Source organism: Lepidochelys olivacea (genome assembly GCF_965140295.1).
Source record: "Lepidochelys olivacea isolate rLepOli2 genome assembly, chromosome: 7".
NCBI classification, from domain to species: domain Eukaryota; kingdom Metazoa; phylum Chordata; order Testudines; family Cheloniidae; genus Lepidochelys; species Lepidochelys olivacea.
Genome location: NC_140417.1, coordinates 21,200,327 through 21,227,525, shown reverse-complemented (window position 1 = coordinate 21,227,525; position 27,199 = coordinate 21,200,327). Strand labels below are relative to the sequence as shown.

Sequence of the window (27,199 nt, the reverse complement as noted above, 5' to 3'; positions counted from 1 at the left end):
TCTTTTTAAAAACAAATCCTGTTATTTGTCATGTTGTATGATTTATTCAGGTGGGTAAAGCCATCTAGAAATCTATTGTAACACAGAAATTGCTGTTTTAGAAAGCTCAACTGCTAATCCCTAGAACACAAAAGAAGCACATTGATATATCTGGAACCGATATTTTTCCCTTTGGGCACAACAAAGAGAAAATAAGGGGTTTTTGATACCTTTCCCTCCCCCCATTCCCCAAAATCATATTTTTCCAATATGCCTTTATAAATGTATGACATAATAATATTTTGCAGCACCTTTCATCTGATGAGTCCTTTACAGCTGTTAGTTTAGTAAGCCAAACAACACCCTTCTGAGGTGACTAAATTTAATTATCCATATTTTACAGCTGGGGAAAGGGTAAACTGAGCTCCAAAGAGGTCAAGTGACTTGCTCACAGTCACACAGCCAGAAAATTGCAGTCAGGTTTAGAAGCCTGGATGGAGGCCCTGCTCTAACCTCTTAGATAAACTGTCTCCCTATGTATAAGATTTGTAGAGATAGGGTTAAATTCTTACCACTAAAAATAAGAAGTAGAAATGCATGATTAACAATATACCTCTTTGCCTCTGAAAATGGTCCCTAGACTGTTATTATCCAGGGAAAGAAGAACCTCTGCAAAATCAGTAGAAAGAAACCTGCAATGAATCCTGCCAAACACCTACCAAACACAGTGGCACGTCATGTGCAGCCCCTTGGTTGGTTTATGTGCAAGAGACCCGCAGTTGCCGCTAACCGCAATTTCGTGCTCAAGAGACCTGCAAAAGCAGCTACAATGGATTTTTCTTGAAACTTGTGGCCGCTTTATGTTTATCAACTTCATAGTCATGCACAATATCTTTAATTGCAACTAAATTGCCCCTGCCGCCGGTTTACTCGCTTGTTTTGCGAAGCCTAGAACTGCTACCACCCACCCTCCTGCAAGTGCAGCCGGTTAGCTAGTTTGCCTGCCCTCCCCATCATTCTGGAATAGCGCACCAAAGTGACGCAGCAATTCTTTCCTTTATGACGTAGACAGTTGCCGGGCAACAGGAGAGAAGGTTTCCTTGACAACATAAACAAGAGTGGAGAACAAACGAAGCCGCGGAGCTAACCAAAGTCTGCACGGTTCTGTGCCATTCTTCCAGGTGCATGGCTCTGCCCGGCTGCAACTGACCCACGCTGCTATCAGAGCGGGTAGGGTAGTCACTGGGGCGAGAAGCCAAAGAAGGGAGGTATAATTTTTATTGCGTTTTCCCCTCCTACGGTTTTTAACAGCAAATACAGCTTTTCACTGAGACAGAAAGTTGGAGGCATTAGTATGTTTCACTAGGAACTTCCATGCACTGATGAATCTTACAATCTCCTTCCTTAGAAGTTTTTAAGGTCAGGCTTGACAAAGCCCTGGCTGGGATGATTTAATTGGGGATTGGTCCTGCTTTGAGCAGGGGGTTGGACTAGATGACCTCTTGAGGTCCCTTCCAACCCTGATATTCTATGATTTACCTGCGGGTGGGTGAGTGTGTATGCATGTGTGTGTGTTTTGTTGGAAGCCAGGGAAACCTAACCCGTCTGCTTCTCAATTACCTGCTGCTGGCTCAAGACTTGAGCCCATCCAATGCGCTGGGAACTTGGAAACTAACCTACATTTTATCTTATTAATTCTATTTCTAGACTGATTGTGTATGTTTCATTCAGCATTTTTGTGCACTGCACCTTAATGCTAGGGAAATGTGGCAGGTAAATTTATCAGTAAACTAAAAATGGTAATTCCCTATCAATTGACTTTGGCACCAGTGAGTGACGGTATAGACCTGTGGAACCATTAAAATGTCAAAGGTTGTGAAAGAGACACCAAATGATTTTAATACCATTTTTTCATTATGGATCTTAATAACTAACCCTGTTAGCACTTAGGTAACATTTTAGATAATTTACAAAGTGCTGTGCAAACAATCTATAATAAGATTTATAAAAGAAAAAAAATGTATCCACACCTTAGGAACAGGGTTAAAGAAGGACCCTTATTATTGTTGCCCCTTTTTTGGCCCGAGCAGCTAGTGGAAGTTTGTAGCCTTGGAGATGTTCCCGTTGGGAACAGAAATCGGTGAGAGGCATTTCTTTGATACAGCTTTGTTTATTTACAAAGTCCTCCTGTCTCTCTGAATGCACACGGAATCAAACAGTAGGAAGCAGCTTCTTCTCACAGCACCAAGACCATTCTTTTCAGTCTGCACCCATGACCCAAGGTTTCTTCCAGGGTCAGATACCGCGCTTTCAGCTGCTCCTTCTGTCTGTCTCTGTGTTCTGCCTTCCCTCTCTTTCTCATACCTGGTCACAATACCCAGTGGACCCCTCCTCACCATGTTGTTAGTTTCTGGGCAGATTCTGTTAGCTCTTTTTTTAGGTGTGGGTCCTGAAGTGCTTCTTACAACTATCTCAAGTGAAGGGTGCGTTCACACCCACTCTCAAATAGACTTATGATCCTTGCACTCATCAGTCTTTCTCAGTGTAACACTATCCTATGAAGCACCTTTTATCTCAAAGAACGTCACAGATAAATGGTTAGTGCACACATATATAGCCCTGCAAGATGCTGAGTGCTCTCCACTCTCATTCATTTCAATGGGAATTGAAAGTGCTTAGCACCGGGCAAATGGCACTTTGCATTCTGGAGTAGCACAGCTCTGGATTATAGATAGCCACGTGAGCATTGAGGGGTTTGCACTTTTAGGGGTTTGTTGTGTTTGCCCAGTTGCCCTGCATGACCAAGATATTTCTTACACCATGCAGCAGAATTTGGATTACACAGCTACCACCCAAGTTGGGATTTGCTTAGGGCTCACAAGATAAACAGGGTTAGCCCTACAGAAACCCCAGATACTGCAGGAAGGGTGATTTTGTAGGGAACTTTCTTCTTTTTGAGCTGGTGCTAACCCAGTGACACTCGTGGTTTGGACCTAATGCAGAAGGAGAGTGAAAGCCAGTTTCTGTGATGGAGAAAGCTTCTTTAAAGGAGTCTGGGGTTTTAAGGGGCAGGGTTGGAAAGGGAAGGTGGAGACCACTTTTTGTACAGGAAGTGGGAGGTTGTTTTAAGCGTAGGTGGCAATGCAAATGAAACTGCTTAAAATATAGCCTTAAAACCAGTGCAAATGGCAGTCAATATTTTCTCCTCTCCTTTATGCCAGTGCACGTCTGGAGTGATCCTACTGACTCTAGTGGAATTACCCCAGTGCAACTGATTCCCATCTGAACTTGTCCTAAGGAGTCACCTTCCAAAGGAAGGAGGCATGGCAATTGTGTCTGTTGATTGTGGGTGAATTTTGATGATAAACTACAATCATTCTTCTGTCTGTACATTATAGATAATTATATTGTGATCATTATGCTTTCCCCCTAGGTTCTATCGCAGAAAATATAAAACTCAGCCAACTGCCCATCTAAACCTTTCCCGAGAAGTCATCAGAACGGAATTCGTACAGCATGTCTGTGGTGTCCTATTCGCATTTGACTGTGTCCCAGGAAACGTCCAGCTCTGGAGCCATTTCCAGTAAGAATTTTAATTCGTAACTTGTTGCTTGCAAAGCATAAATCTAATGATGAAATGTGGGTTTTGGCTGGAGCACTTAGAAGTGTGGTGTATGGCATGCGTGGGAATGTTCATGTCTTTAAGGAAAGACAGAGACCATAAGGCTTATTACTAACAAACCCCCTATGTTTTATTTTGTCCCTCCTTTCCCAAAAGTGGTATACATAGTTAAAGCCATGTCTACACTACAAAATTATGTCAGCCTAACTTACATCGGCATACAACCAGTGCAGCTGTTAAATTGCTTGGGGCTATGCACATTTGGCTCCCCGTGTCAGCAGTGCAGCTTCTCACCAGGAGTGCTTGTATCAATTGTATTGTTAGTGTGGGGCACTGTTGGACAGCTCCTGAAAGCGAGGAACAGTTGATGTAAGCAACGCAGTGTCTACACTGACACTGGATCGACCTAATTACATTGACCATGATTCTACACCGCTTGGGGAGGTGGTGTTACTACAATGGTTACTACATCACTTACGTCAGCGGGAAACAAATTTAAGTGGAGACTCTTCCACAGCTAGGTTTCAGAGCAGTAGCCGTGTTAGTCTGTATCAGCAAAAAGAACGAGGAGTCCTTGTGGCACCTTAGAGATTAAAAAATTTATTTGAACGTAAGCTTTTGTGGGCTAAAACCCACTTCATCAGATGCATGCAGTGAAAAATACAGTAGGAAGATATATATAGATATAGATATACAGAGAACATGAAAAAATTAGGGTTACCATACCAACTCTAATGAGACTAATCAATTAAGGTGGGCTATTATTATCACCTTAATTGATTAGTCTTGTTAGAGTTGGTACGGCAACCCCCATTTTTTCATGTTCTCTGTGTATATATATATCTTCCTACCGTATTTTCCACTGCATGCATCTGATGAAGTGGGTTTCAGCCCATGAAAGCTTATGCCCAAATAAATTTGTTAGTCTCTAAGGTGCCACAAGGACTCCTTGTTCTTTTCACAGCTAGGTTGCTGCAAGGCAGAAAACATCAACCTAACCATGTAGTGTAGACCAGGCCTTGGACTTTATTTTCTGTGTGTAACCCACACTTTCTGAGTGTGGCTCTCTGTCCCCCTCTTGTGGCTGGATCACATAGAAGTTTGAGTTTTCTACAGGTGCTGGCTAAGAGAGCTGAGTTTGCTAGTTTAGGTGGTAGTGGTGCAAGCTTTTAGCTCTAGCGTCCACGGGGTTCACTTCCCACTATCAAGGACTCACCCATTGGATCATGTTTCTCCACCTTTTCAATGTAAAAAGTCTGCCCAACCATCTGCTGGGAGTGGGACAGTGAGGGGTTTGAAAAAGAAGATATTACAGAGTGAGAGATGCTTTCTTTTTCCTTTCTTATGGAGACTTGATATTTGTTCTTTCTTTGCTATATTCTTTCATCTAAAATAAAACTAATCTAGACTGCAAGTGAATGTTTTGCTCTTTGGATGTAGGAAACACAACACCAAAACCAACCTGTTCAAGTTCCTATTAAGCATTCTGGTATAGTCCAACAGGCATTTCCCATCCTACATAGTAATGTAATTGGAAGTACCACTATGGGGCATTTAAAACATTGTATACCAAATTCCACTCTGAGTTACTTGTGTAAATCCAAAATAACTGCACTGTTGTCAATTGAGTTATTTGGATTTGTATTGCTGATGGCAAAATTTGCACCTGTGGGCCTTGTCCAAACCCCATAGAAGCCCATGGAAACACTCCTATTGACTTAAAAGGGGTTCAGCTCAGGCCCTATATGTGCACTGCACATATTATTATATTACAGAAAGGAACCCTAGATTATGGATGTACTGGTTCCTTAAGACAGGCAGATATGGTACCGTCACTCTGTCCAAAGGCCGTGGGTTATAATTTCATTAAAATCTAGTGAAAGGAGTTAATGGTTGAGCTCTGTAATCAATCTTCATTCACATTACAAAGTCACCCCAAGATTCAGGACAAGATGTGAGAAATAGCCCCTCTCTGATCAGAAAGTGGCCTTGATTTGACAACAGGGTATTGTGTTAATTTCCCTTTGGAAAAGCCCTACTATCAATGTTTGAAAAACATGCTCAACCCAAGCATCCTGCAGAAGATAGGAAGAAGCTTTACTGTTGCATCTTTCTATGAGAAATTAAAAGGTAACAAAAGCCCCCTTTCTGATGTCTGTAAAAGCAAGGAAATGCCAAGACTTGGGGATTAAGTCTATGGATTCAAGTATTGCCCTGCCTTCTTGCCAATGTTGCTTATTACTATTGATTTATTGATGGCTGAATATTAATTTGTATTGAACCAGAGGCTAGGACATTTTCTCGGCAAACAGTGCCAACCTCTGGGGTTCCCTCTACCAACTCTGGAGTGGAAACAAAGTCTTCACTTTCAGGTAAGGTCCTGATACTCTTTTCAGCTTTTAATTGTTAACCACGTGCCAGATCTACAGGTGCTTATTCAGGTTGCTGTACAACCTTTAGTCTGGCAGGTTCTAATGTCATCAGTGGGAGCTTTAGCTGAGTAAAACATTGGGTAAGGACTTCAGGAACTGGCCCACTGGAACTGGATGAGAGAGCGAGGTGGGTGTAGCTAAACAGTAAAATCTCTGCTCTGTCAACACAGCCTCCCCAAAAGATCAACTGCTGCAAATGTGCTAATTCCCAAAACTATACCCCGTAGGGCCCATCAATAGTGATCTCTGATAGAGTGAAGTTCCTTTAATATGGCCAAATCCTGAGGCCCTTACTCAAGGCAAAACGTCCATTGTAAACAATTAGTAAGGACAGTAAAACCTCAGGACAAAACACAGTATTTGGCCCATTGTGAATTTGCCACTTCAGGAACAGTTTACTCTTAAAATGCCCATCTCCCCTAGCAAAAGGACCAGGTTATACATTGACGGCGTCCCTTTAAAATATGTTGGATAGTGCTGAGGTAACTCAGATTAAAACACTGCCCATGAATTTTATATTTTGAAATTGGCCTTTTTAGCTATCACCACACTGAGATTCTGCTAATCGAGTTCTGTTTCTTGCTGTGTGCATAGATAATGAGGCGTTTCCGATGTGGAAAAACCCATTTAAAATCCCTTCGGATATGGATATCTTCTTACTGAGAGACAAGGAAAGAGAAAGGGCTAAGGTGGTATGTATAACAACTAAGGCAAAAGCTAAGATGTTTGCAGTGCATTCGAAAGGGGATGGCAGCCTTAACAAAACTTGTTGTATGAAAGAACATTACAGGCCAGATCCTCAGCTGGTGTAAATCAGAGTAGCTCCACTGAAGTCAATGGAGCCAGGTTGATTAACAGCAGCTGAGAATCTGGGCAGGTATTTGAAGATTATTTTTATTGCTCTTTTGCTTCTTTCCTTCTATATAATGGTGGATTTCCCATTCCTGTGGGAGGCTCCTGAGGCTACTGGGATTACTTATTTCTGTAGCAGCCTTGGGTTTTACAGATCTCCTGTTTTACAATTAATCAGACTCATCCCTTGACTTGGAGAGCCCATATACTAATGCTGGTTTTGTGCTGGACCACAAGCTAAATGAATGCTAAGGTTGACAGATTAATTTAGGGCTGCAGGCTTCTGTCCGTAAGAGGAGGGGAATTGGAACCCCGAGAGCAGACTAGTGAGGCCTGGAAGTTGGGGAGAGCTGGCTCTGTGGTATGCTTCCTTCTTCCCCACAGACCTGGAGGGGTTTCCTCAGGGCTCCAGAACCACAAATGGGGAAGGACACAGGGGAGTCCATAGTAGTACAACCCTTGTAGGGTCTGTGCTTTCAAGAGACTGCAGGAGGCAGGCAGCACTGTGGAGGCAAGAGTCCTCTGTATGCATGTCCCTTACATTTGAGAAGTTCCCCGAGATCAGCCTCTTCTGCTGAGTAGGGGGACAAATGGTAGCCCTGTAATAGAAGAATGGATAGGAGACTCTGCCAGTTCCCCCCCCCCTCAGAAATAACCCACAAAGGGAAACACGAGGCACTCAATACATACATTTAAAATCTAGCAGGGGAGGAGATGTAGCAACAGTGTACACACTGCTGGGTATCAGCTTCAAGGAATGAGACCAATTATTTTGGTGGCTCCAAGGCAGTATCACTAGGAGTAATAGGATGAAATTGAGCCAATTTAAATATCAGAAAAGCTTACTAGTGGGGAGATCAGTTAGATTATAAAATAATCTCTTGAGTCATTTGAAGAGTGTACTGGACAGACTACTTGACTAGGAGAACTTGTCTACATAACTGAAGTCTCCCCCTAGGAACGTGAGCGAAAGAAGACCTTGAAAGTCCATGAGAAGATGACCTATTCCACTATGATGAATGCCAAGCAGTCGGGGTTCAAGAAGGAGCTCCAGAAGGAGGAGGACGCAGAGGACAGAGCACTGGCAGCAGAAGCAAAGCGACTGAAAGCTCTCCAAGAAAGTATCTCTTGGAAGATAGCAGTCACCAAAGGTAGAGAACTTGCTAGACTTAACATCCCATCAGGTTCTCTGTGGGACTGTAACAAAGAAGCAAAGAAGGGTTGAGAGTTGCAAATATTCTTGTTCACTTCAGAAGCAGCTCGTAGATCACTAAGTTGAGTTCCTCTAGCATGCAGGCACCACAGTCGTCTATCATAGCTGGCCAATATCCATGCACCTGGTCTCTACCATAGGTATGTACATAAGGACTTATATGTGGCACACAGAGAAATTTATTACAACACAGTGGACCAAATTCTGCCTTATCTTAAACCCTGTGCAAAAAGTTGTCATCAATAGTGTTGCGTGGGGTGCGAGTCATTACAGAGCTTGGTCTGGGGCTCCCAAGGCTCAAGGTTAGGCTGTGGGTCATGGAGATATTTCCATTCCACCATGATCCAGCAGGTTATATTTGTCTGCATTTAGGGCCAAATGCTGATCCCATGAAAGTCAATAGGAGTTTTGCCATTAATGCAATGTGACTTAATTTGGCCCTTATGGGGGCCTGACACTCCATTCTGTTATACCAGTTTCATGCAGGTGTAACTCCATTCAAATCAGTATAAAACCAGTGTAACAGATTGGAGAACCAGTCCAGGAACTCCACCTCAGCATCCTTAGTACTTTCTTGTTGCTAAATACATGCACAAGGTTTTACCTCTGCAAGTAAAATTCTGCTTTGTTTTTGCGTGCTTTGCAAGCCATTTTTTTTTGCTTTGGCACTAACTGCAGTGATGAGCACAAACCTGAATAACAAAGACTGAAAACCACAAAGGTTCAGCACTTTGCTTTTTAAAGCAATGAATTATCTAGTTCTCTCAGCTTCAGAGATTATCCTGATTCAACCCTGTGACTCCATCCAAGTGCCAGAAGCCTCCTGAGTTTTTTCTCCTTTTCCTAATCAAGGACAAAGTTAATTCACTTTCTGTTACCATTCAACTTCCTGTTTTTTCCCTCCTCCAGCAGACAAAGACACCCAGCGTGAGCTGGCTTAATTCTGTACCTGCTCGTTTAGGCCTCAAGTGCAGACGCCCATGCCCATTCCAATGAGCTCTCGCTAGTAAATGCGATTTTGCATAGACGCCTCCTTTTGTCGGGTCATTTGACTACTTGTTCTACCTCCAGCTTGCACGACTTTGTCTCATGCTTTCAGACCAGCAAGTGGAAAAAGAGATGCTCCATGAATACATAGACAAGAAGCGACAGATGTTTCTGCTGCAGGTATTTGGCTTTGGTTTACGAATGTGATTTATGTAAAACCTATTTTAAGCTCCTTCCTTGTGTGTTGTTTCATATGCAGCATGTCCTGTGGTTAGAGCAGGGAGGTGCTAATCAGGCCTCGTTAGCTGAGTGTGTTCGTATTGTGGTTAAGGCACTGGAGAGGGACTCAGGATATCTGGCTCTATCACAGATTTACTATGTGATCTTATGTAAATCGCTTAATGTCCCTTTGCCGCAGTTCCTCATCTGTAAAATGAGGATAATACTTCCCCCCTGCACAAGGCTGTTATGAGAATAAAGTCATTAATGACTGTGATGTGCGTGGACACTGCGGTGATGATGACAGTGTAAGTGTGTGGACAGATTGGACCTGATTCACAAATACAACTCCCATCTTATGCCAATATAACTCAGTTGAAATCAATGGTATTATCTAGTGATTAGAGCAGGGAAGGGGGTTATAGGACTCCTGAGTTCTATTTTTAGCTTTAGCACTGACTTGCTCTGTGAATCATTAAGCATCTCCCTGCCTCAGCCCACCCATCAGCACATGGGGGTCAAAGTGCTTTGAGATCCTCCGGGCGAAGGTGCACTGTGAAGCCGTGTGTATGTTTGTGGCTGATGTAACAATGTTTGCAGCAGCCAGAAAAGAACCAGGCTAAACCAGAATTCGAAGGAACAAGCGGAGTGAGGAGCTAGCATGAGTCACCGTGTTGCCCTTTTGGGTTGATTTCAGTACGCTGTGGCAATAAAGAGAGATGAAATTCAGAAGCTGGAGAATTTAGCAGCAGAAGAGGAAGCAAAACTGGAAAAGGCTGAACAGTACCTGGAGAAGGACGCCGCCATGTTTGACGAGTTCCTGAAGGAGAACGATAAAAACTCTGCTCAGGCGCTGAAAACGTAACGCAAGTGGTGGGGGCAACGCGTAGACGCTTTGGCATGGATGTCTGGACACGAAGGGGCTCCCCAGCCAGGGTCTCTGCTGCACACACAGTGCTCCCAGGAGCATCACTGGGAGTTCTGCATGTGGCAAGGCGGCAGGTTCATGCCCCTGTCTCTGGGCACGTCTGTTTGGGTACCCACACTAGAGGTTACACACAGACCCAGACTTCTCCCTGCAGAGCTCTAAGATTGATTGATTCAGGCTCACTGCCCAGTCAAGCGACATCATTGGCTTAAGCCAAGTTTGAGTCCAAAGGGGGATTCACCACCCTGTGAAGGTTGTTTCTATTGCTGCCCTGCATGGGGGTGGACACCTGCAGTGGGGCTGCTGGGAGATTCCTCAAACAGCTGCTGACTGGGCCCCTTTTTTTGCTGCTTTAATCGATGGGGCAGCCACCCTGCCCATTGATAAGGGTTGTAATGCAGCAATGCCACTATAGTCTAATCCCCAGGCAAAGGTCCCGCCCTCAGGGACCTCTTAGGGAATCTGTAAGTGAAGGTGTGATTGTAGAACAGGTAGGCCTACCCGGGATAGCTTTCATCTAGCTAGCACAAGTGACAATGGTAGTATAGATGTAGCAGCACAGGCCTTCAGGACTGGCTAGTAAGAAGAATACTAGCATGCCAGGATACCTGGGTATGTGCTCTGATTGCTAGCCCGTACCTCCATGTCTCAACAACTACTGTTATCCTCTGTTTGCTGAGTCCAGTACTGCAACATAATAATTACTTACATGGATCTACCATAGTGTCACTGGTAACTCAAAGTCTGGGTGGAACACTTGGTTCTAATCCCCTTGTTTCAGACGTGAGTAAATAGTAGAATTTTTTTTTAAAAAAAAGTTTAAAATTACAATGGGAAATGGGGGAAGGAGATGGTTTTTTTTGCCATCTCTCTTCATTGCAAACTTGAACATTCCTTTTGATCTGAAATTCTTTTAACCCCATTCACTCGTCCCCCACCCCTAACCCCAGCTCTGGTCTTGGCTCAAAGGTGACTTGGTTTGTTCATATTGCCAATGAGCTGGGTGACATGAGTTTGATGTCAATCCAGTAGACCAGGAGTATCACAAAAGCAGTTTCACAACAGAGAGTCGGCAGAGTACATTTTCAGATATAATAAAGATTTCCTGCCGCTCCATCTGTTTCCTCTATTCTGTACACTTCTCTCCCACCCCACTACAACTGTGGTTCTATGCACATTTGCAATCTTATTTTTATGCATTCTTCCCTAGTGCTGAAAAAGAAACCAAAGCAAAGATAGAGAAAATAATCGAGATCCGGGAGCTTACTGCACAAATGATGAGCATTCAAAGGTAACGATCACCCAGCGAACAGTGTCACTGAATAGCTTGAACCTTTAACAGACCTTAAGGAGCTGCATCCTGAGGGCTGCCACCTTTAAAAGTTTGTGCTGTCAGTGTCATCTGAAGCCAAACTGTCATGAGACAATAGCTGTGTAATGGAACAATGCAACTTCATGTTGCAATGTCATCACATTGTAATGCAATCCGATAACATTGAGCCGATTGCGCCACCCTTCCTCAGGCTAAAAATAAAAAAACTTTAAAGGGGCCTTAAATGTTTGTGTGGGTGGCAGGTTACCCCATCCATGTGCTCAGTCAGGTTGTTCTCATAATCTCAGGGAGAATTATCAAAACTGGGCCAAATTCAGTCCTGGTGTAAGTGGGTGCCATCCCCACTGATGTACCAGTTTATGGCACTGTTGAATTTCACTCTGTAGCCTTGGAGTATGACACACAGAAAGGAAAGGTTGAGCTTCTCAAATTACAACACTAAAGCTTGGTCATCAAGCTTTTTTATTAAACTTCGATAGTGCCCTCTCATAACATGGACAGGGTTTTAGAGAAGACTTGGGATTGTCTCTGTGGGCATTGGCTTTACCTTAAAATACTGGGACTGTGCTCATTGATGCTGGCTTAAATCTGGATTAACTCTTTTGACTTCACTGGCGTGTCAAGACGTTTGCATGGCAGTTGCTCAATTATCATGATGCTGTTTCAACAGCACTACTTCAGGTTTACCCCAACATTGCTGAGAGCAGAACCTGGCCACGTCAGGAATATAAAAGGGATTTCCCCATATTAGATCTACCACAAGCTGAGATTTTGTTTATTGCAGGTTCTTCTATGGAGGGCGTTGTCTGACCATTCTCAGAGTTAGAACGTTGCACAAAGCCCTGCACAGTTGATTGGGAGACTCTTGGAGCTTGATTTTTTTTAAAAAACAGGCCAAGTGTGAATGCACACCCCAAAATGTGCACGCCCAATTACTTCAATTATGTCTGCAAATTGGGTATTTTTAAACAAACGATCATGCATTTGCTGAATTGGCCATTGACATCCCATTACACAACATACATGTAATCGTATATACAGTACAAATTTTGTGTACATTCATCTTCAGAAAACTTAGCCTTCATCTCCAGAGACAGAAGGAAAATCTGCTCTCCCATTTACATTACTTGTTGCATAATCTTGGAGTAGATGGATAGTAGATGAACGCCTTGCACTGTCTGTGAAACTAGATAGATTTGATATAATAGCTAGAAAAGGTTATAGCTAGACAGAGTATGAGCAATGACATTTGAAATGGATTTTAAACTTCCAAAAGATTGGGTCTGACCATATCTAGGTTTTGGTCTGTCCCCATCTCTAGTATTGACTCACTTAGATCTGAGGTTTAAAAGATATTATTATGGTATTTTTCATGGAATATACACTGTACGGAACAACCTGACCTTGGCACAGGGAAGATGATCCAATAAGTCATCCGATGAAGTGAGCTGTAGCTCACGAAAGCTTATGCTCAAATAAATTGGTTAGTCTCTAAGGTGCCACAAGTACTCCTTTTCTTTTTGCAAATACAGACTAACACGGCTGTTACTCTGAAATAAGTCTTCTCTATCTCAAACTTGAATGAAGCTATTGGTTTCCTCATTGAGGTAGAGATTAGGGCGTCCTCCAAACACCAAATTTCTCACTCCACTCATTACTCTCTCCATCTTCAGAGTTCTCACGCCCAGCAAAGGACGACAGGATGCAGCTCATTAATACACTGCTCCATCTTTCGGCCATAAAGGTTCCCTTCCCCCAAACCTGCATGACTACGCTTGCTACTTTGGCACTCCCAGCCCAGCTACCCTGGCACCTCAGAATGTGAATTAGATCTTCCACTCTCTCATGTGGCAGCACTCTTACTGGCCCACGGAGCCAGTCCTGATCTTGTTTATAACCCCTCTTCTGGAAGCCTGCAACAGGAAATCTTTCCTAACTGAAAGACATTTCAGCCCTCATCCTCCTATGAGCTCTGTATTGTAGGGGGCTGGCATTGATTCTCAGCCGACAGCTCTATATTGTGTCCCTCAATCTCCTCTGGGAGCCTTTACAGGGACCTAATTGGAGTGGTGGCTTCAGAACGGATTCAGTGGAAGAAGTGACAGAGGCGGTATCCCTCACCATGTGCTGTGCCAACCTAACTTTTTTTTTTTGGCTACAGGATTTCAAATAGTCTACTCGTGATTCCTGCAAGCCATGAAGGTGTGCTTCTGCTCTGTAAAAAAGGCATTGTGGGGTTCCATGCTTTGTCTCTGGTTTTTGAATGACATCTGCTCGACTTGCCAAAGCCAGCCCTGCAAACCAGGCTGGGTTCTCAGAGTCAAGCTGGATTCTTTCGATCTCATCCATCATCTCCACTACAGCTAAAGATGCCACAGGCCAAATTAGGCCCTGGAGGACACCTGTGTATTACAGGTGCCTTCACTGACTCTCAGAGGAGCAGTGGTTAAAGTAGGGGTGAGGTGGGACTGGGGGAGTGAAGACCCGCTCTTCTACTAAAAGCAGAGGAGAGCTCCCCTCTTCTCATTAGCTTCAAGAGGCAGGGCTTCTCCATAGCTCCTCCTCCTCGGCTAGTGTGTGTTGAAAGCTCCCCAGGGGTGAAAGTAAGTTAAAGGACTTACTGGTACACCGGAGTCCTGAGCAGGGGGCGTGGCCTCAACCGGAAGAGGCGTGGCCTTAAATCCCTGGGCCCTAGCTGCAGTAGTGGCGGCTGCAAGCCCCGGGCCCTTTAAATCACCCCCAAGCTACCAGCTGCAGAGGCGGCTGGGAACCCCGGGGTTTGGGGGCAATTTAAAGGGCCCAGGGCTCCAGCTGCTACTCCTGCAGTGGAGCCCAGGGCCCTTTAAATCACTGAGGAGCCCTGGGGACTTCCGGCTGCCACCGCTACCCCAGGGCTCTGGGCTCTGGCAGAGCTTTAAAGGGCCTGGGGCTCTGCTGTGGTAGCGAGCCCTGGGGTAGCGGCGGCCGGGCTCTGTCTGGGATTTAAAGGGCCCCAGGGCTCCAGCTGCCGCTACCGCCCCGGCCCTTTAAATCCCCTCCAGAGCCCCGCCGCCGCTACCCCAGGGCTCGCCGCTACCCCGGGGCTTGGGCAGCAGGGCTTAGGTGGGGATTTAAAGGGCTTGGGGCTCTGGCAGCCGCTACCTCCCCGGCCCTTTAAATCTCTGCCGGAGCCCTGCCGCCACTACTCCAGGGCTTTACATTGCTGTCTGGGAAAGCCGGTCCTGGTGTGGCACACCAGCTCTTCCCAGTACACCGTACCGGCTTACTTTCACCTCTGGAGCTCCCCATCCTGTATCAATGTACTCTGACCCCCTGTGCAGGGGTAATGGGTCAGAACAGAGTGACCCCTTATGTTGAGGATACACAAGAAGAAATACATGGATGCTAGCTCGCTCCCTCTTAGCTGTGCAGGTCTAACAGCAGTTAAAAACTTGTTGGCCTTGAGTCTGTGGCTCAGACTTGGAATGCACACAGGCAGCGGGTCTGTGGAGCAAGACGGTGCCATTTTGACATAGTCGCTGTCAGAGTAGAGCTGCCTTTCAGGATAGAATTTCTTCAGAATGGTGCTTTTAACTGCTATTAAATGTAGTGCAACCCGTTTGCTCCTCCATCCTAGTGAGATATCCAGGTTTGAAGACACTTTGAAGGAGTACAAGATGTACAAGAACTTCCTCTACCAGCTCTCTCCGAAGGAGTGGCGGGAAGAGCATGAAAAAAAGCAGATGAAGACAAAGGCAATGAAAATGCCCTCTGAAGTGAAAGAAGAAAAAATCTCCCATTCTCCCATCACGCCCAAGGGTAAGTTCTCCCAGGAAGAGTTTCTTGCCATTCCTCACTGTGTGCAGCCTTCCCTTCTAAGGATTTGTTCCTCTTGTGTTCAGGTCAGGATGCAACACCCCGGACCAGACGTGGCAAGTTGCCTTATCTCGGCTATACAGGATGTCAGACTGTTGATTTCTCTTCAGGAGGCCCTGATATGAGGTCCCCAAGCCAAATCATGCAGAGAAGGGAATCCCTCAGGCCAAGCAAAAGCCCTTCAAAGCAAAGCTTTAAATTCCAGCCGGCAAGACGACAGTAAGTATGAGATACCCGGTGAAGGCGATCAATGTAAATATAGGAGAGCGGTCAATCAGATGACAGTAGCTACAGGTATGCGTGAGTATTATTTACCTTCTGTGTTTTTAGGAAAACCATCCAGTTAATGTGTTTGGCTCTCTTATTAGAGCAAATCAAAGTGCTCAGAGGGCCAGATTCTCAGTGCTGTAAACTGGCATAGCCCAGTTGATCTCAATAGATGTACACCAGCTGAGCACTTGGCTAAAGTGTTTGTTTCCTCAGACTGCCACCCAGTGGTATTCTAGGGCAAAAGGCACTTGTCCCACAACAAAACTTCCTTCTGGGTAGAGGTGTGGCGCTTCACCAAATTGCCATTGCATACTGTGGCACCCGTTGGTATCTGCTGGATCCGGATCCATTTGTAAACTTCCCCAAAAGGAGTGATCTGGGGCAGAGGGGGTTTGGAGCTGCCGCATTGTGGCATGAAGAGGACATGGAAGAGAGTGTATGGAGCAGCAGCAGCAAGGGCTGATGAGTAGGGTCTGCTGCTGGCATCAGTCCAATGTCTCTCACCCTATTGCTCTTCATCATGCACTTGGGGCTTATTCCTTGCTGGAGCAGTGAAATAAACTGCTGCACTGTTCATTAATGGCCCGGGGGTCCTGCTTTGGAATATATTACTCTGCCATGCCTTCAACTTGCCCACTTTCTCTCCTGTGTGCAGGGTATAGGGAACAGGGATGTACACTCTGCAGGTGGCTCCAGCTGTGTGGAAACCCCTCTGCCTAGGAGCACTGCTGCAACCCTGTATGGAGCATACATGCAGACCCACTCCATACCACTGCTCCACAGACCACTGGATCAAGCCCTTGATTCAACCCATTATAGAGAGCAGGGCTCAGCTGTCAAATTCGGATCCAAAGCTGGATCCCAGACTCCCCTAAAGGTTGAGGGTGTTCGGAATTAGTGGTTTTGGTTCAGGACTATCTGTTGTTACAATACCAGTGGAAATGGCTCTGCAACAGCTGAACAGAACCCAGAAAGGCTGATATTGGCAGTTCTTTGGGGCAGGGACCATCTTTTTGTTCTGTTTGTACAGCAGCTAGTGTAATGGGGCCTGGTCCATGTCTTGGGTTCCTAGGGGATACCATAAAACAAATAGCCTAGAAAGAACCCAGCCCTGCGAATATTCAGGGAGTTAATATTTAAAATCAGATAGGTAACATGCAAAAGAAATGTAAATTGCCAGCTATTTACAGCTACAACCAGAGGTGGTTTGCAGTTATTAACTTACTAGGAGTCTGGCTGCTAGCTAACAAGATCTCCTTTAACATGGCTTAAGCAATCAATTCTGTAAGTGCCTGTCACTGGAAATACCTTTTCAGGAGCATTGCAGCCCTAGCAATGGAGGAGGAGAAGGAGAGTACAACCTTCTCTGAAAACGAGGATGAGGATGAGGTCAGTAGCCTTATGTTGAACTACTCAGACATGATACCTGTCTTCTCATTCCATCTGTGGCTTGTTTTGCTGATTTCCCATACCTTCCAACCATTAGTTGCTGAATTGTGGAGTTACTATATCTAATGATAACAACGCTGGATGCTTATTTTCTTTTAGGATACCTTAGTGATGAGTGTAATATAAATACCTGAACCAAGGGAATCATTTATTTCCTTTGCCTTTAGCAGACCCAGGATCAGCTCAGTTTGCCACCAGTCAGACTATGTGTTTAAGGTTTTTGTTATTATAAAGTGATTTTTTTTAAGTCCAAAATTGAAGTTTTGTAAAGAGATATTTTAAACAACTGTAAATAGAGGTGGTGGTTGGTCTCCTTAAATTTCAACATCTGCTCCCAGGCCACTTACAATGCAGCTTGTTTTTTGGGGGTTGCATGGAGGCTAGCTCATGGGAGACAAAAATGAAACAGACCAATGACAGAGCGGAGTAAAATGCAGAAAAGTAAATTTGCAGCATAAATGGTGAATATTAGATTTTTAAAACCTCATCTTTTCATAATCCCCATCATCATTAAATCAGGCACGGATCAAAAACCAAAAGCCTGCTCTTGGCTTTAAATGTCTATTGAAAGCCAACATATTCAAAGCTGCAATAGCCACAGTTACATATGGGAACTGAGTATTGCACAAGTGACTATTCAGCCATCTAAACGGCCTTTTGTGCCTGCAGTTGTAGTAACTGCCCCCCACTGCACACTTGTATCAGTGTATGTAAGCCTCCACCTTTTAAAAAAAAAATCTGTCCCATCACCCATTCATTCTAACTTAGAACACAGCATCTGCATGAAATTTAGGTCCTAAAAACGTTGACGGTTGCTGAATGAAGAGGTACTTTTAAACTGTTATGTTTTGATGCCAAATATGATATTCGCTGCCCAGACTTGTTGCAAGCAGTACATCTGTACAGAGAAGTATATCACTCCCTTTGCTTAAAGGATGTTACACCGCAGTCGGGTTGCACAGAGCCCAGACGAACCTCAGCTGATTAAATGAGACGTTTCCCTCCCTCTTTAAGAATAAAATGAAATGCTGTGTGGAAAGTAAAGACATGAAAGTGCCTGGGGAGCCAGCAGCAGACCAAATGTGCACCATTAACAGCTGCCTTTTTAGACGTAGGATACCAAATCCTATCAACCCCTTAGTATTTTGCCCCAGAGGGCTTCTTAGTGGCTGCAGCTACCCTGTACTTACCTTTTTGCTGACAACGTGCCCGGCTTCATCCTAAAATTGATCTAAAATTCAACTACTTCTGTTCAAAGAAAAGGAGGACTTGTGGCACCTTAGAGACTAACAAATTTATTTCAGCGTAAGCTTTCGTGAGCTACAGCTCACTTCTGTTCAGGTTCTCTCACTGCCCTCTTCACCGCAGCATCTGAGTGCCAATCCAGAAGGCTTTATACGATGTGACTGGCATTTGTCATGTGCGATTTTCACTCCCCACCCCCCCCCCTTCTCTCTCCCAGGAGAAAATCAAGTGAGGTTTTCTTTTCATTTGAGGGCAGCGAGCTGCCCAGGATATATGGTCCCAGGAGGTGATAGGAACCAAGAGCAAAGGGAGGGCCTGGGCTCTTGCAGCAGTCTTTTCCAACTTCAGCTATCGTTGGTATAAGGAACCCTGCATTGTTAATATGTTCACTGTTGTTCTGCTTCAGTCATCATCTAGGGCCAATTATGGCTGGTTTCAAACAGCCTATTGGTAGCAGCTGTCTTTAATCTTTTACTTTCCTAACCTTCATGCCTGCGGACATTAGGAGCAATAATTAAGAGGGTGAAGGGCAGTAAAGGACCTTCCAAACCCTCACTGCAGGGAGGTGAAGACAGGGAATGTTGAGAGAGGAATATAATGGGTTCTTACTGGGACATAGTGGCTTCTTACCTGGTCCAATGTCAAACTATGCATGCCTCAGTTTCACCTCAGCTTGGTATCTCATTTCCCCATCTGTTCAGGCCCTTGGGTGCTTTAACATTTTGGTGATTTAAGTAGGTGGATCTTCCAGCCAAAGCAAAAAGTCCTTCCTTTATGGGGTAAACAAAGACCAGACAAAATGAAGAGACCCAGAATCTTTCACCCAGTCTCCATATGGGGTCAGAAGCCTTCCCTAGTGTCTGCACGCATTTTACCTTATCTGGGGTCCTCCTCTGGGCCACAGCTTCCGTCCTCTGTTCGCAGCCATTTCCACATCACCTCCAGCTGGCACAGTGGGGGAGCCCAGACCCTTCCACTAGTCTGGGTTCCATCCCTGGGACCCTATACCAGCATCTGCCCTCAATCCTGCTTCGCTCTTCCTAGGCCCTCTCCCTCCTCTGCCAAACTGCTGCTCTTTCCAGGTCTCTCCAACCCACTGCCTTGGACCAGCTCAGGTCTTGCCTCAGCTTGGTCACTCTCTTACTGAGGGGTTGTATACATACACATGTATTGGTTTAGTTACTCCTTGCATGGACTTTTACTCTGGTTTCAGAGTGGCTTATTTCAAGGTAAACCTGTTCCCAATCGACTACACTAAAGCACAGTAAGAGTGGCCACAGAACCTGTGGCACCGGTTTAATAAAACTTATTTTAAAAAATCACACCTCCCATTAAATCAGTGCAACAATAGACGGAGACAAGCCCAGTCTGAAGGCTGCCTCATTTATAGCAGGTCCCACTTTCAGCCTGCACTCACATGACCCCTCCCAGTCATGTGATTCAGCTGGGGAACTACAACTCCTGGACCTTGAAAGGGGATGAGCCCTGGAACTGAGCTGGCTGAGCCAGGTCCTGCCCTTAAAGGAACAGGCTGCCCTGTAACAGAGAGAAGAACCGTGAGGGGATTTCAGATATCAGAATCAAACTGCATATAGATGCTAGGAGACCCTGTCTTGTCACAGGCACTCCCTTCTTATAACACAAGCTCTGTAGCGCCCACAGCCCCCCTTAATTCCCCATCAGACTGAGGAACTAGGGCCTGTTTGGGGCTCTGAAGGAGACATGTAAACTCCTAGGGTGGGGGTGTGAATAGAGAGTAAGCCATGTAGAAAGGCAGTAAAATCTTGCTGACTGACCCATGGCACTGATGGCTTGGGGAGGGGGCGTGTCTGTAAGCTGCCTGGCTGTGCAGGCAATTCTAGAGCAATGCTGCTCACAGGCATTAGGAAGTACAACCCAACCCACGCAATACGAACAAAACAGCAAGGAGCCAGGTCCAAAAATGCATGCCTCTATCAGTCCAGCACTGCTGCTAAAACAATCCTCCTACATAGTAACAACTTCGCCCCCCATTCCTCAAATCCCATCTTTGGCACTGGGTCCCTTACAGCTTCAAATTCAACCCTCTCCTCAGATTAAGCCTGCTCCTGCTGATATATCTCCATCTATGCTCTTCCCAATCCTTAATTCCTCCTTCCATCATCTGGTCTCATTCCCAACTTTGTGCCTTCCTTCTATTATGCTGAACCTTATTGCTGGAGCACTTCCCTTACACACGTCCAACCAGACCACTCTCCTTCAAGGCCCTCTGTAAAATTCAACATGCCGAGGGACTCTTTCTCTCATCTTTCCACCATGACTAATCCGCACACCCACTCTCTCCTGAGCAATGGACCCATGTCTTGTTTTTGTTCATTTAGAATTTAAGTTCTTTAGGACAGATGACACTTCTTGATCTGCGTGTAACAAGCTATGTAATAACTATATATTAACATTATGACGTGTAGACCAAACTTCAGCATTCATATAATAAACTGCTAAATTAGAGTCACCAAGCGAGATGGATGCACACCCATATTCTGTATTTCCCATCCCAGGAGCCGGAGTTATATTTTACTGATCCCCAGCAGCTGCTGCATATTTTCACTGAGCTGGAAGAACAGAACCTGTCCCTAATCCAGAATTCCCAGGAGACTGAGGAAACCTTGGATGAGCTCCGGCATACTCTCACCACTACGCGAAGTAAAATGTAAGTGGCTGAAAGAGGCTGCATATATTCTAGCATTAGAATGCCTGGGGTCTCCCCTGCCACAGATCATAGCATTAAGGATCATGGTAAAGTAATGTATAAGCCATGCCGTACACGATGAAAGAGGAGTCTCTCTCCTACACTTTGTTAATCAGATGAACTGCATTCACCACATTGCCTTTTCACCACAGGATTGGAGGGGGTGCTACTGGGGCAGTGGTCTGTCTGTGTGCTGCCACAGAGGGCTGACTTTAGCTCTGAGTTGGTCTTTTGGTCCCCTATTCACAGGGGGCCACAGAATTGGTGTGGTAGGCTCCGGAAAGGAAAGGTGAGCAAGTGAGCCTTGTTTCACTCCTGATCATTCGCCATGTGTTGCTACTATTTAAGGCTCAAAAGGTTCTGTACAGCATTGCACAGAGGACTTCCAGCCAGGAATAAACTACAGCAACAGGATAAACTACTATCCATGATAATTCCAATGAGAATCCTCTCTAGTGGAAGTCAACAGGCAATCCAAGTGTAAAGTCTTTAAATTGCAGGAAGCCACATGGGCATTTTATTCCTCCACCTATGTCTGTCTTGTATATTTAGATTGTAAGCTCTTCAGGGCAGGGACTCTCTACTACTCTGCGTTTATTCGGTGCCAAGTGATATAGGGTGCCCCTTTCGGCTGGCCCTTAGACACTACTGCAATAGACATGACTAATAATAATCCTATGGTTTAGATGTGTATTAGCCTCTTGTTTTTTTTAAGTAGGAATCTTTCTATTTTGACATATTGAAACTTTTCACCATTTAATTAACTCCTACCCCCAATGCACAGAAAATACTATTCCAGAGACCTGGAGTCCTCTCTAGCTCTTGGAAATAGAATTTCAACTGAATGCATTTACCAGCCAGTCTCCTTACAGAGGAAAGTGATGTCACAAAGTTCAGGCTCCACCTGATGGTTGGAGGAGTTATAGCCATTGTTTGCAAAGACACCGGAAGAAAGTTGTGTCCAAGAAAGATCCTTTTAAAAAACGCCTCCCTTTTCTCCTGGATTAGGGACCGTGAGATAAAACAGCTGAAGCAGCTTGCAACCACACTCAAAGCCTCCATCATCAAAGAAGAGGAGACAGCAGCAGACCTGGAATTGAAGGCACGAGTCTTTTCCTTTGGAGAGTATAAAGCAGATGTGCAGGTGTGTGCAGAGAGCAAGACCCTAAGCAAGTGAGAGATTGGCAGGGATATGTCTAGGAGTAGCCTGTCCTGCTTCTTCTCATGATAACTCTAGCCTGTGACCAAACAGAGGACTTCAGATTTCCAGTGGTGAATGTGATGGGATCCCTGGGGTGCAGCCTGGGACTGTGGGACCGCTGTGCCCTCTTAACTCTCCAGCCTGGGCTGACTCTCAAAATACTTTGCTAGTGCCAAGTAGCAAACCCCTCCAGGCACTGTTATCACTCAGCACAACTGCACGTGGAGCCCCACACCCAGCTAGATCACATGAATGCTCCCAGAACCACTCATGCATCACACAGAGAAAGGCACCAGCCAAATCCCCTGCTCCCAGCCTTGTACCTCAGGAATACAGTCTTGCACTTCTCAAGACAAGCAGTGCAAGTTTATTAATTGGTTCACTACTTCATCAATGGAAAGTGGATATACACCAGCCTTTGCAAAGCCTGAGCAAGCATCCTTACCAAACACTTCAGGCAAACTCACTGATAAACAGTAAAACAAATGTATTGATGACAAAAGATAAATTTTAAGTGATAGGCAAAAAGTCAGTTACCAAAATAAAATATAAGCATGCAGTCTAAACTCTCAACCCTATTAAACTGGGCAATATCTAGATTAAGCAGTTTTTCTCACCCCACTGGCTATTGCAGTCTTTAATATGCAAGTTTGTCCCTTAAACCTGGACCAGTCTTCTCTGCTGGAGTCTTTAGTCTTCTGAGTGTCCTTGTTGCTTGCAGCATAGATGTGGGGAGGAGAAAGGCTCAGCATGTGGCCACTGTGTTCTATTTTATACCCTCAGTCCCATGTGCTTGGAGGATACAAGTCCAGGCATGTGTGGTGAGCATTACTGAGTCCCCAGGCAAGGCTGAGCAGTTCCCCTGATGTGGCCTTATGTAGATGAGTCATTGAATTATAGCTCCCTTGCTGGACAATGGCTGTTGATGGGTTATTTGACACCCGTCTGGGCATTGGTTACCTCCCTTGTCATTGCCTCTGGAGAGCTAGTATCTGGGCTCTTCCCAAACCCACAGCGTATTTTAGTGACAACTATACAACACAATCTCATAACTTCATATGCCTTAACTATATATATTTAGATGAAGTGACTTTCAGCAGATCATAACCTTTCCCCCGATACCTCACATGGCATGCTTTATATGCAAGATCACAATTGTATATAAATGAGGAATATGGAGGTTACAGGGTGCTCCCCCAAGGTACAGAATGTCAGTGAGGTTTTAGCACCCATCCTTTCCCTATACAAAAATCTACCTGTAACGGAACTAGATGCTGAAAGTATCAAAACGTGAAATGAGGCACTGAATTCTATTGAGGGAATTGAAATGTTAATTTCAATTTTTGGGCTGGGTTTAAGCAGATTACGCTGGGCAGGTCCTCAGGAGCTGTGACAGTTTACAGCAGCTGAGGACCATCCCCTTACCTTGTCTCCAGGACAAAATGTTGGTGAGTCTGAACAAAAAGGTGACGGAGGTCTATCGACGTTGCATTGGAGAAAACGAGGCCAACCTGGGAACCCTGCAGATGCTAACAGTCATAGAACACCAACTAGATGACTTATTGGAGTGTCTGGAGAGAGTCCCACAAGCAAAGATAGAGCAGGCGGAGAAAGCCAAAGAAAAAGAACGGAGGATGAGGTAAGAGGAAGTTCTGCTCTGGCTGTGGTGCAACCCGTTTCACGGAGATCACGCCAGCATTTCAATGTTTAATGTTTCTCAAACTCCAAAAGATAAAAAGAGAAGCCAGTGGAATTGCTTCTGTGTGTCAGTTAATCAGGAAGAAATAGCAGGTATATTAAAAAGCCCACATTATCAATACTTAATTACTACCCATAATTCTAATAAGAAATTAGGAGATACAATAGTAGCAAAATATAAACTGATCAGGCAGAAAAAACTTCTTGCTGTAGTTAAATCTATGTTTTCATACTGATCATTCTTGCTAAGATAGTATGCTAAAAGATAGGAGGGCATGTGTGAAAATCCTAACTTATTCTCCAGTACCGTATTTGGGAAATTTAACAACACTGGCATGTTTTAAATTCAATTTTTTGCCTCTGCAAAGGCCCAAAGTGCTAACCCACATTAGTAGAAAATACCATACTCCTCCCCACCGCATCTATGATCTTAAGATTAGATGTACTCTCATTGACAACTTGAGAAGCTGAATAGAGATGATCGTTTACATCCCAAGAAGTGAGCCAGCGATCAGACTGTGTGATCACTGTCTGGGTCAGAGCTGCAGGAAGAAACTTGGAAGTGTCAGAAAGAGTTCAGTAACAAACATATGAACTTTCTTCCCCCCATCTCCTTCCTCAGAATTCAAAAAGGTCATTGTGCCACTTCATGAGCGTTATTTAGACTAAAAGCACACACAAAAACAAAAAACAAAAACCATACCACAAAAAAAAACAAAACACACCATTGCAGAAAAAGAAAATGCCAGGAAATGAAGTTACCCTAACTGAAAGGGTTTAACATTAGAGCAGTATTTTGAGAAGGAGCGGGGGAGAAATCACACTGGCTTCTCAGTTGTAGTGGCTATACAAGAGAGGAAGCCCTCTGCACTTAATCAGCCAGGACAGTCTGTCATTGCAGATTATTTTTGTATTACCAGTTACCCCCCCGTGCTTTTCATGCAGAGCACAGTGGATCAGATTCGCCATTGCCCTGCCACTTTGTGTAGTCATTTGCACAAGGGCAAACTGGGTATAAACCCCTACCAGGCTGATCAGATAGCATTTTATACTCACTTTGCACTGGTGTGAGGACACACTGTGTCAGGTAAGTATCGTTACCCCACAAATGCCATTAGCCCTATTTTAGAGAGGGCAAGTAACTTGCTGAAGGTGATGCACACAGAAAGTCAGTGACAGATCCCAAAATAGAAGCATGATCTCTGTTCAGTTCATGGCTGCTTTGTCTCCACTGAGAAATGAAATAGGTCTTTTTGGAGGGGGGAGGGGAAGAAGAGACTGTTGGGGGAGAAATCAGTTGCACTTTAGAATGGTCTCACTTGCACTGCAGAATTCCCGTGTACTAAATGGAGTGGGCACTGTATCACAAAACATTCACCTCTGGGGGATTTGTCCTTTCTTATTGAAAATTGGGGTCAAAAAAATACCCTGCTGGGCAAAGTCCATCATTTTAATTCCCATTTTGCTCAATTGCTCTGAAAGGATGAGGGACGAAAAAGTAAGACAACAGAGACAGTTGCAGGAGGAGAGGTTGCAACGGGCACTGGAAAGAGCACAAGCGGATATAAAGAAAAAGGTAACCTAAGCAATTCCTGATAATACTTGGCACTTATACTGCACTGTTTAATGGAAAATCGCAGTGCACACAGACATTAAGGATCTGGAGCGAGATCCTCACCCCTGCTGCAGCCCCTCACAATGGAGAAGTGGGCCAGAGTAGCGTAAAGGGACCCTAGTATCCCTGTCTTCATATGGAAGCCCCTGAACAAGAACTACAAGAGAGCCACAGGCTCCCTTCTGAGGGCCCCTCAGAAGCACTGGAAGGGATGTGGTTGCACTGCTGTAGTATGCAACACTGGATTCTGGGCAGCTCTGGGAGGCTGCCATATCTTAAGTAGGCCCCCAGGACTTAGTTACACCTGGAGCCACTCTAATCCCTGGAGTAGCCCAGGATCAAGGGGGCACTAATGTGGCCTAAAGGCACCTTAGCCCCACTTATCCTCCTGGGCTGAGTTCTGTGCTGCACCTTAGACGCATAGGACAGAATCTTACCCCCACTCTTCGCAAGCGGTAAGGAGCCACAGCTTCCACGGGCCTCAGTTTGAGTTACCACTGAAGAATCTAGCCATAAACTTCTCAATGCAGCTGCACACCAAACAAGTGATTGTGTCCATGTTACAGATGAGTAACTTGTTACAGAGTGCCAATGTGACTTGCCTAAGGTCAAACTGGAAATCAGTGGCAGAGTGGGGAATAAGCCACAGGCAGTCTGAGTCCAAGTAATGTGGTCCAACCAGTGGAAAACAGATTCTCTACATGTCTCACTACCGATTTCTTTCACCATTTGAAGTATGGCATCACCATGATGGGATAGCTATTTCAGTTAGACTAGATATTTTGAATGTGGAGGCTGCAGTGCTGTGCCTTTGTACAAATCTAGCCACTAGATAATCAGCAATAGCATATACACAGACAGCCCTGGGCCACCAGGAGCTGTCTTACTGAAAGAATTAAGACACCCACTCTCGTTTTTCCAGAGGGGTTTATGGGACCTTCTGTCTACAAACTTAACACTAGAGGGACCGTAACATGTCCTAAAAATTTAGCACAAGCTTGCAATATAAACATTGGTAGTGACCTGCATTTGCACCCAACCTATTCTTCTCTCACCACCATTGCATTTTGGTTCATTGCAGACTGGCAGAAAGCTGATGTTCCGCTCCGAGCCAGTGCCTATCAAAGAGAAAGAAGATGAGGATCAAGGACTGATTGATCAAGAGAACGAAGAAGCTCTCTATTACTTTACTTAAGACCCCGAATAAGGCTGTAAATTAAGGACAGCACCAATGAGATACAAAGACATTGTACCAACCTGACTGGGGAATGTTTTAGTTTGGGATTCTTAGAATTATATACAATTTTTGCAATGAATTAAACAAAATTTCCCATTTTCTCTTGCTAACCCTGCTCCCCAGGAGAGTAGTTCGTTTCACTGGAGCCTATTGTGTGAGTCAAGAGCTATTTTGGCATTGCTTTAAATGACTGTTTACTTAGAAAAATAAACGGAACTCTCTCCCCCATTTTGCCTCTAGGCCAGTTGTCAGCAACAAGGTTCTTCATAGAATTGAAGTCAGTCGTAATATCCCTGGAATCTTAGGAAATCACATTCATTACACAGGTGGATGACC

At 44.8% G+C, this 27,199-nt stretch overlaps 1 protein-coding gene across 4 annotated transcripts; it reads left to right on the top strand.

Moving 5' to 3' along the window:
- The first annotated feature begins 1,112 nt into the window (after window positions 1-1,112).
- On the top strand, window positions 1,113-27,091 carry CFAP100 (cilia and flagella associated protein 100). Of its 4 annotated transcripts, XM_084633048.1 has the most exons (17): window positions 1,113-1,247; window positions 3,201-3,300; window positions 3,413-3,562; window positions 5,887-5,973; window positions 6,628-6,725; window positions 7,844-8,036; window positions 9,198-9,265; window positions 10,002-10,165; window positions 11,443-11,523; window positions 15,182-15,363; window positions 15,447-15,639; window positions 17,007-17,079; window positions 20,922-21,073; window positions 22,121-22,256; window positions 23,750-23,952; window positions 25,494-25,587; window positions 26,708-27,091. In XM_084633048.1, exons 3-17 carry the CDS (start codon window positions 3,496-3,498, stop codon window positions 26,819-26,821), a joined length of 1,905 nt encoding a protein of 634 aa, XP_084489174.1. In that variant the 5' UTR covers window positions 1,113-1,247; window positions 3,201-3,300; window positions 3,413-3,495; the 3' UTR covers window positions 26,822-27,091. The 4 variants fall into 4 exon arrangements, with proteins under 4 accessions (XP_084489174.1, XP_084489173.1, XP_084489176.1 ...); XM_084633047.1 differs by lacking the exon at window positions 3,201-3,300; XM_084633049.1 differs by lacking the exon at window positions 3,201-3,300 and having other exon boundaries at window positions 1,125-1,209.
- Window positions 27,092-27,199: the final 108 nt, after the last annotated feature.

Coding starts and splice junctions, on each gene's coding strand:
- CFAP100 (XM_084633047.1), top strand. CDS start 3,496: ATGTCTGTGGTGTCCTATTCGCATTTGACTGTGTCCCAGGAAACGTCC. Junction 10,166..11,442: donor TCTGCTCAGGCGCTGAAAAC/GTAACGCAAGTG, acceptor ATTCTTCCCTAG/TGCTGAAAAAGAAACCAAAG. Junction 15,640..17,006: donor TTCCAGCCGGCAAGACGACA/GTAAGTATGAGA, acceptor ATACCTTTTCAG/GAGCATTGCAGCCCTAGCAA.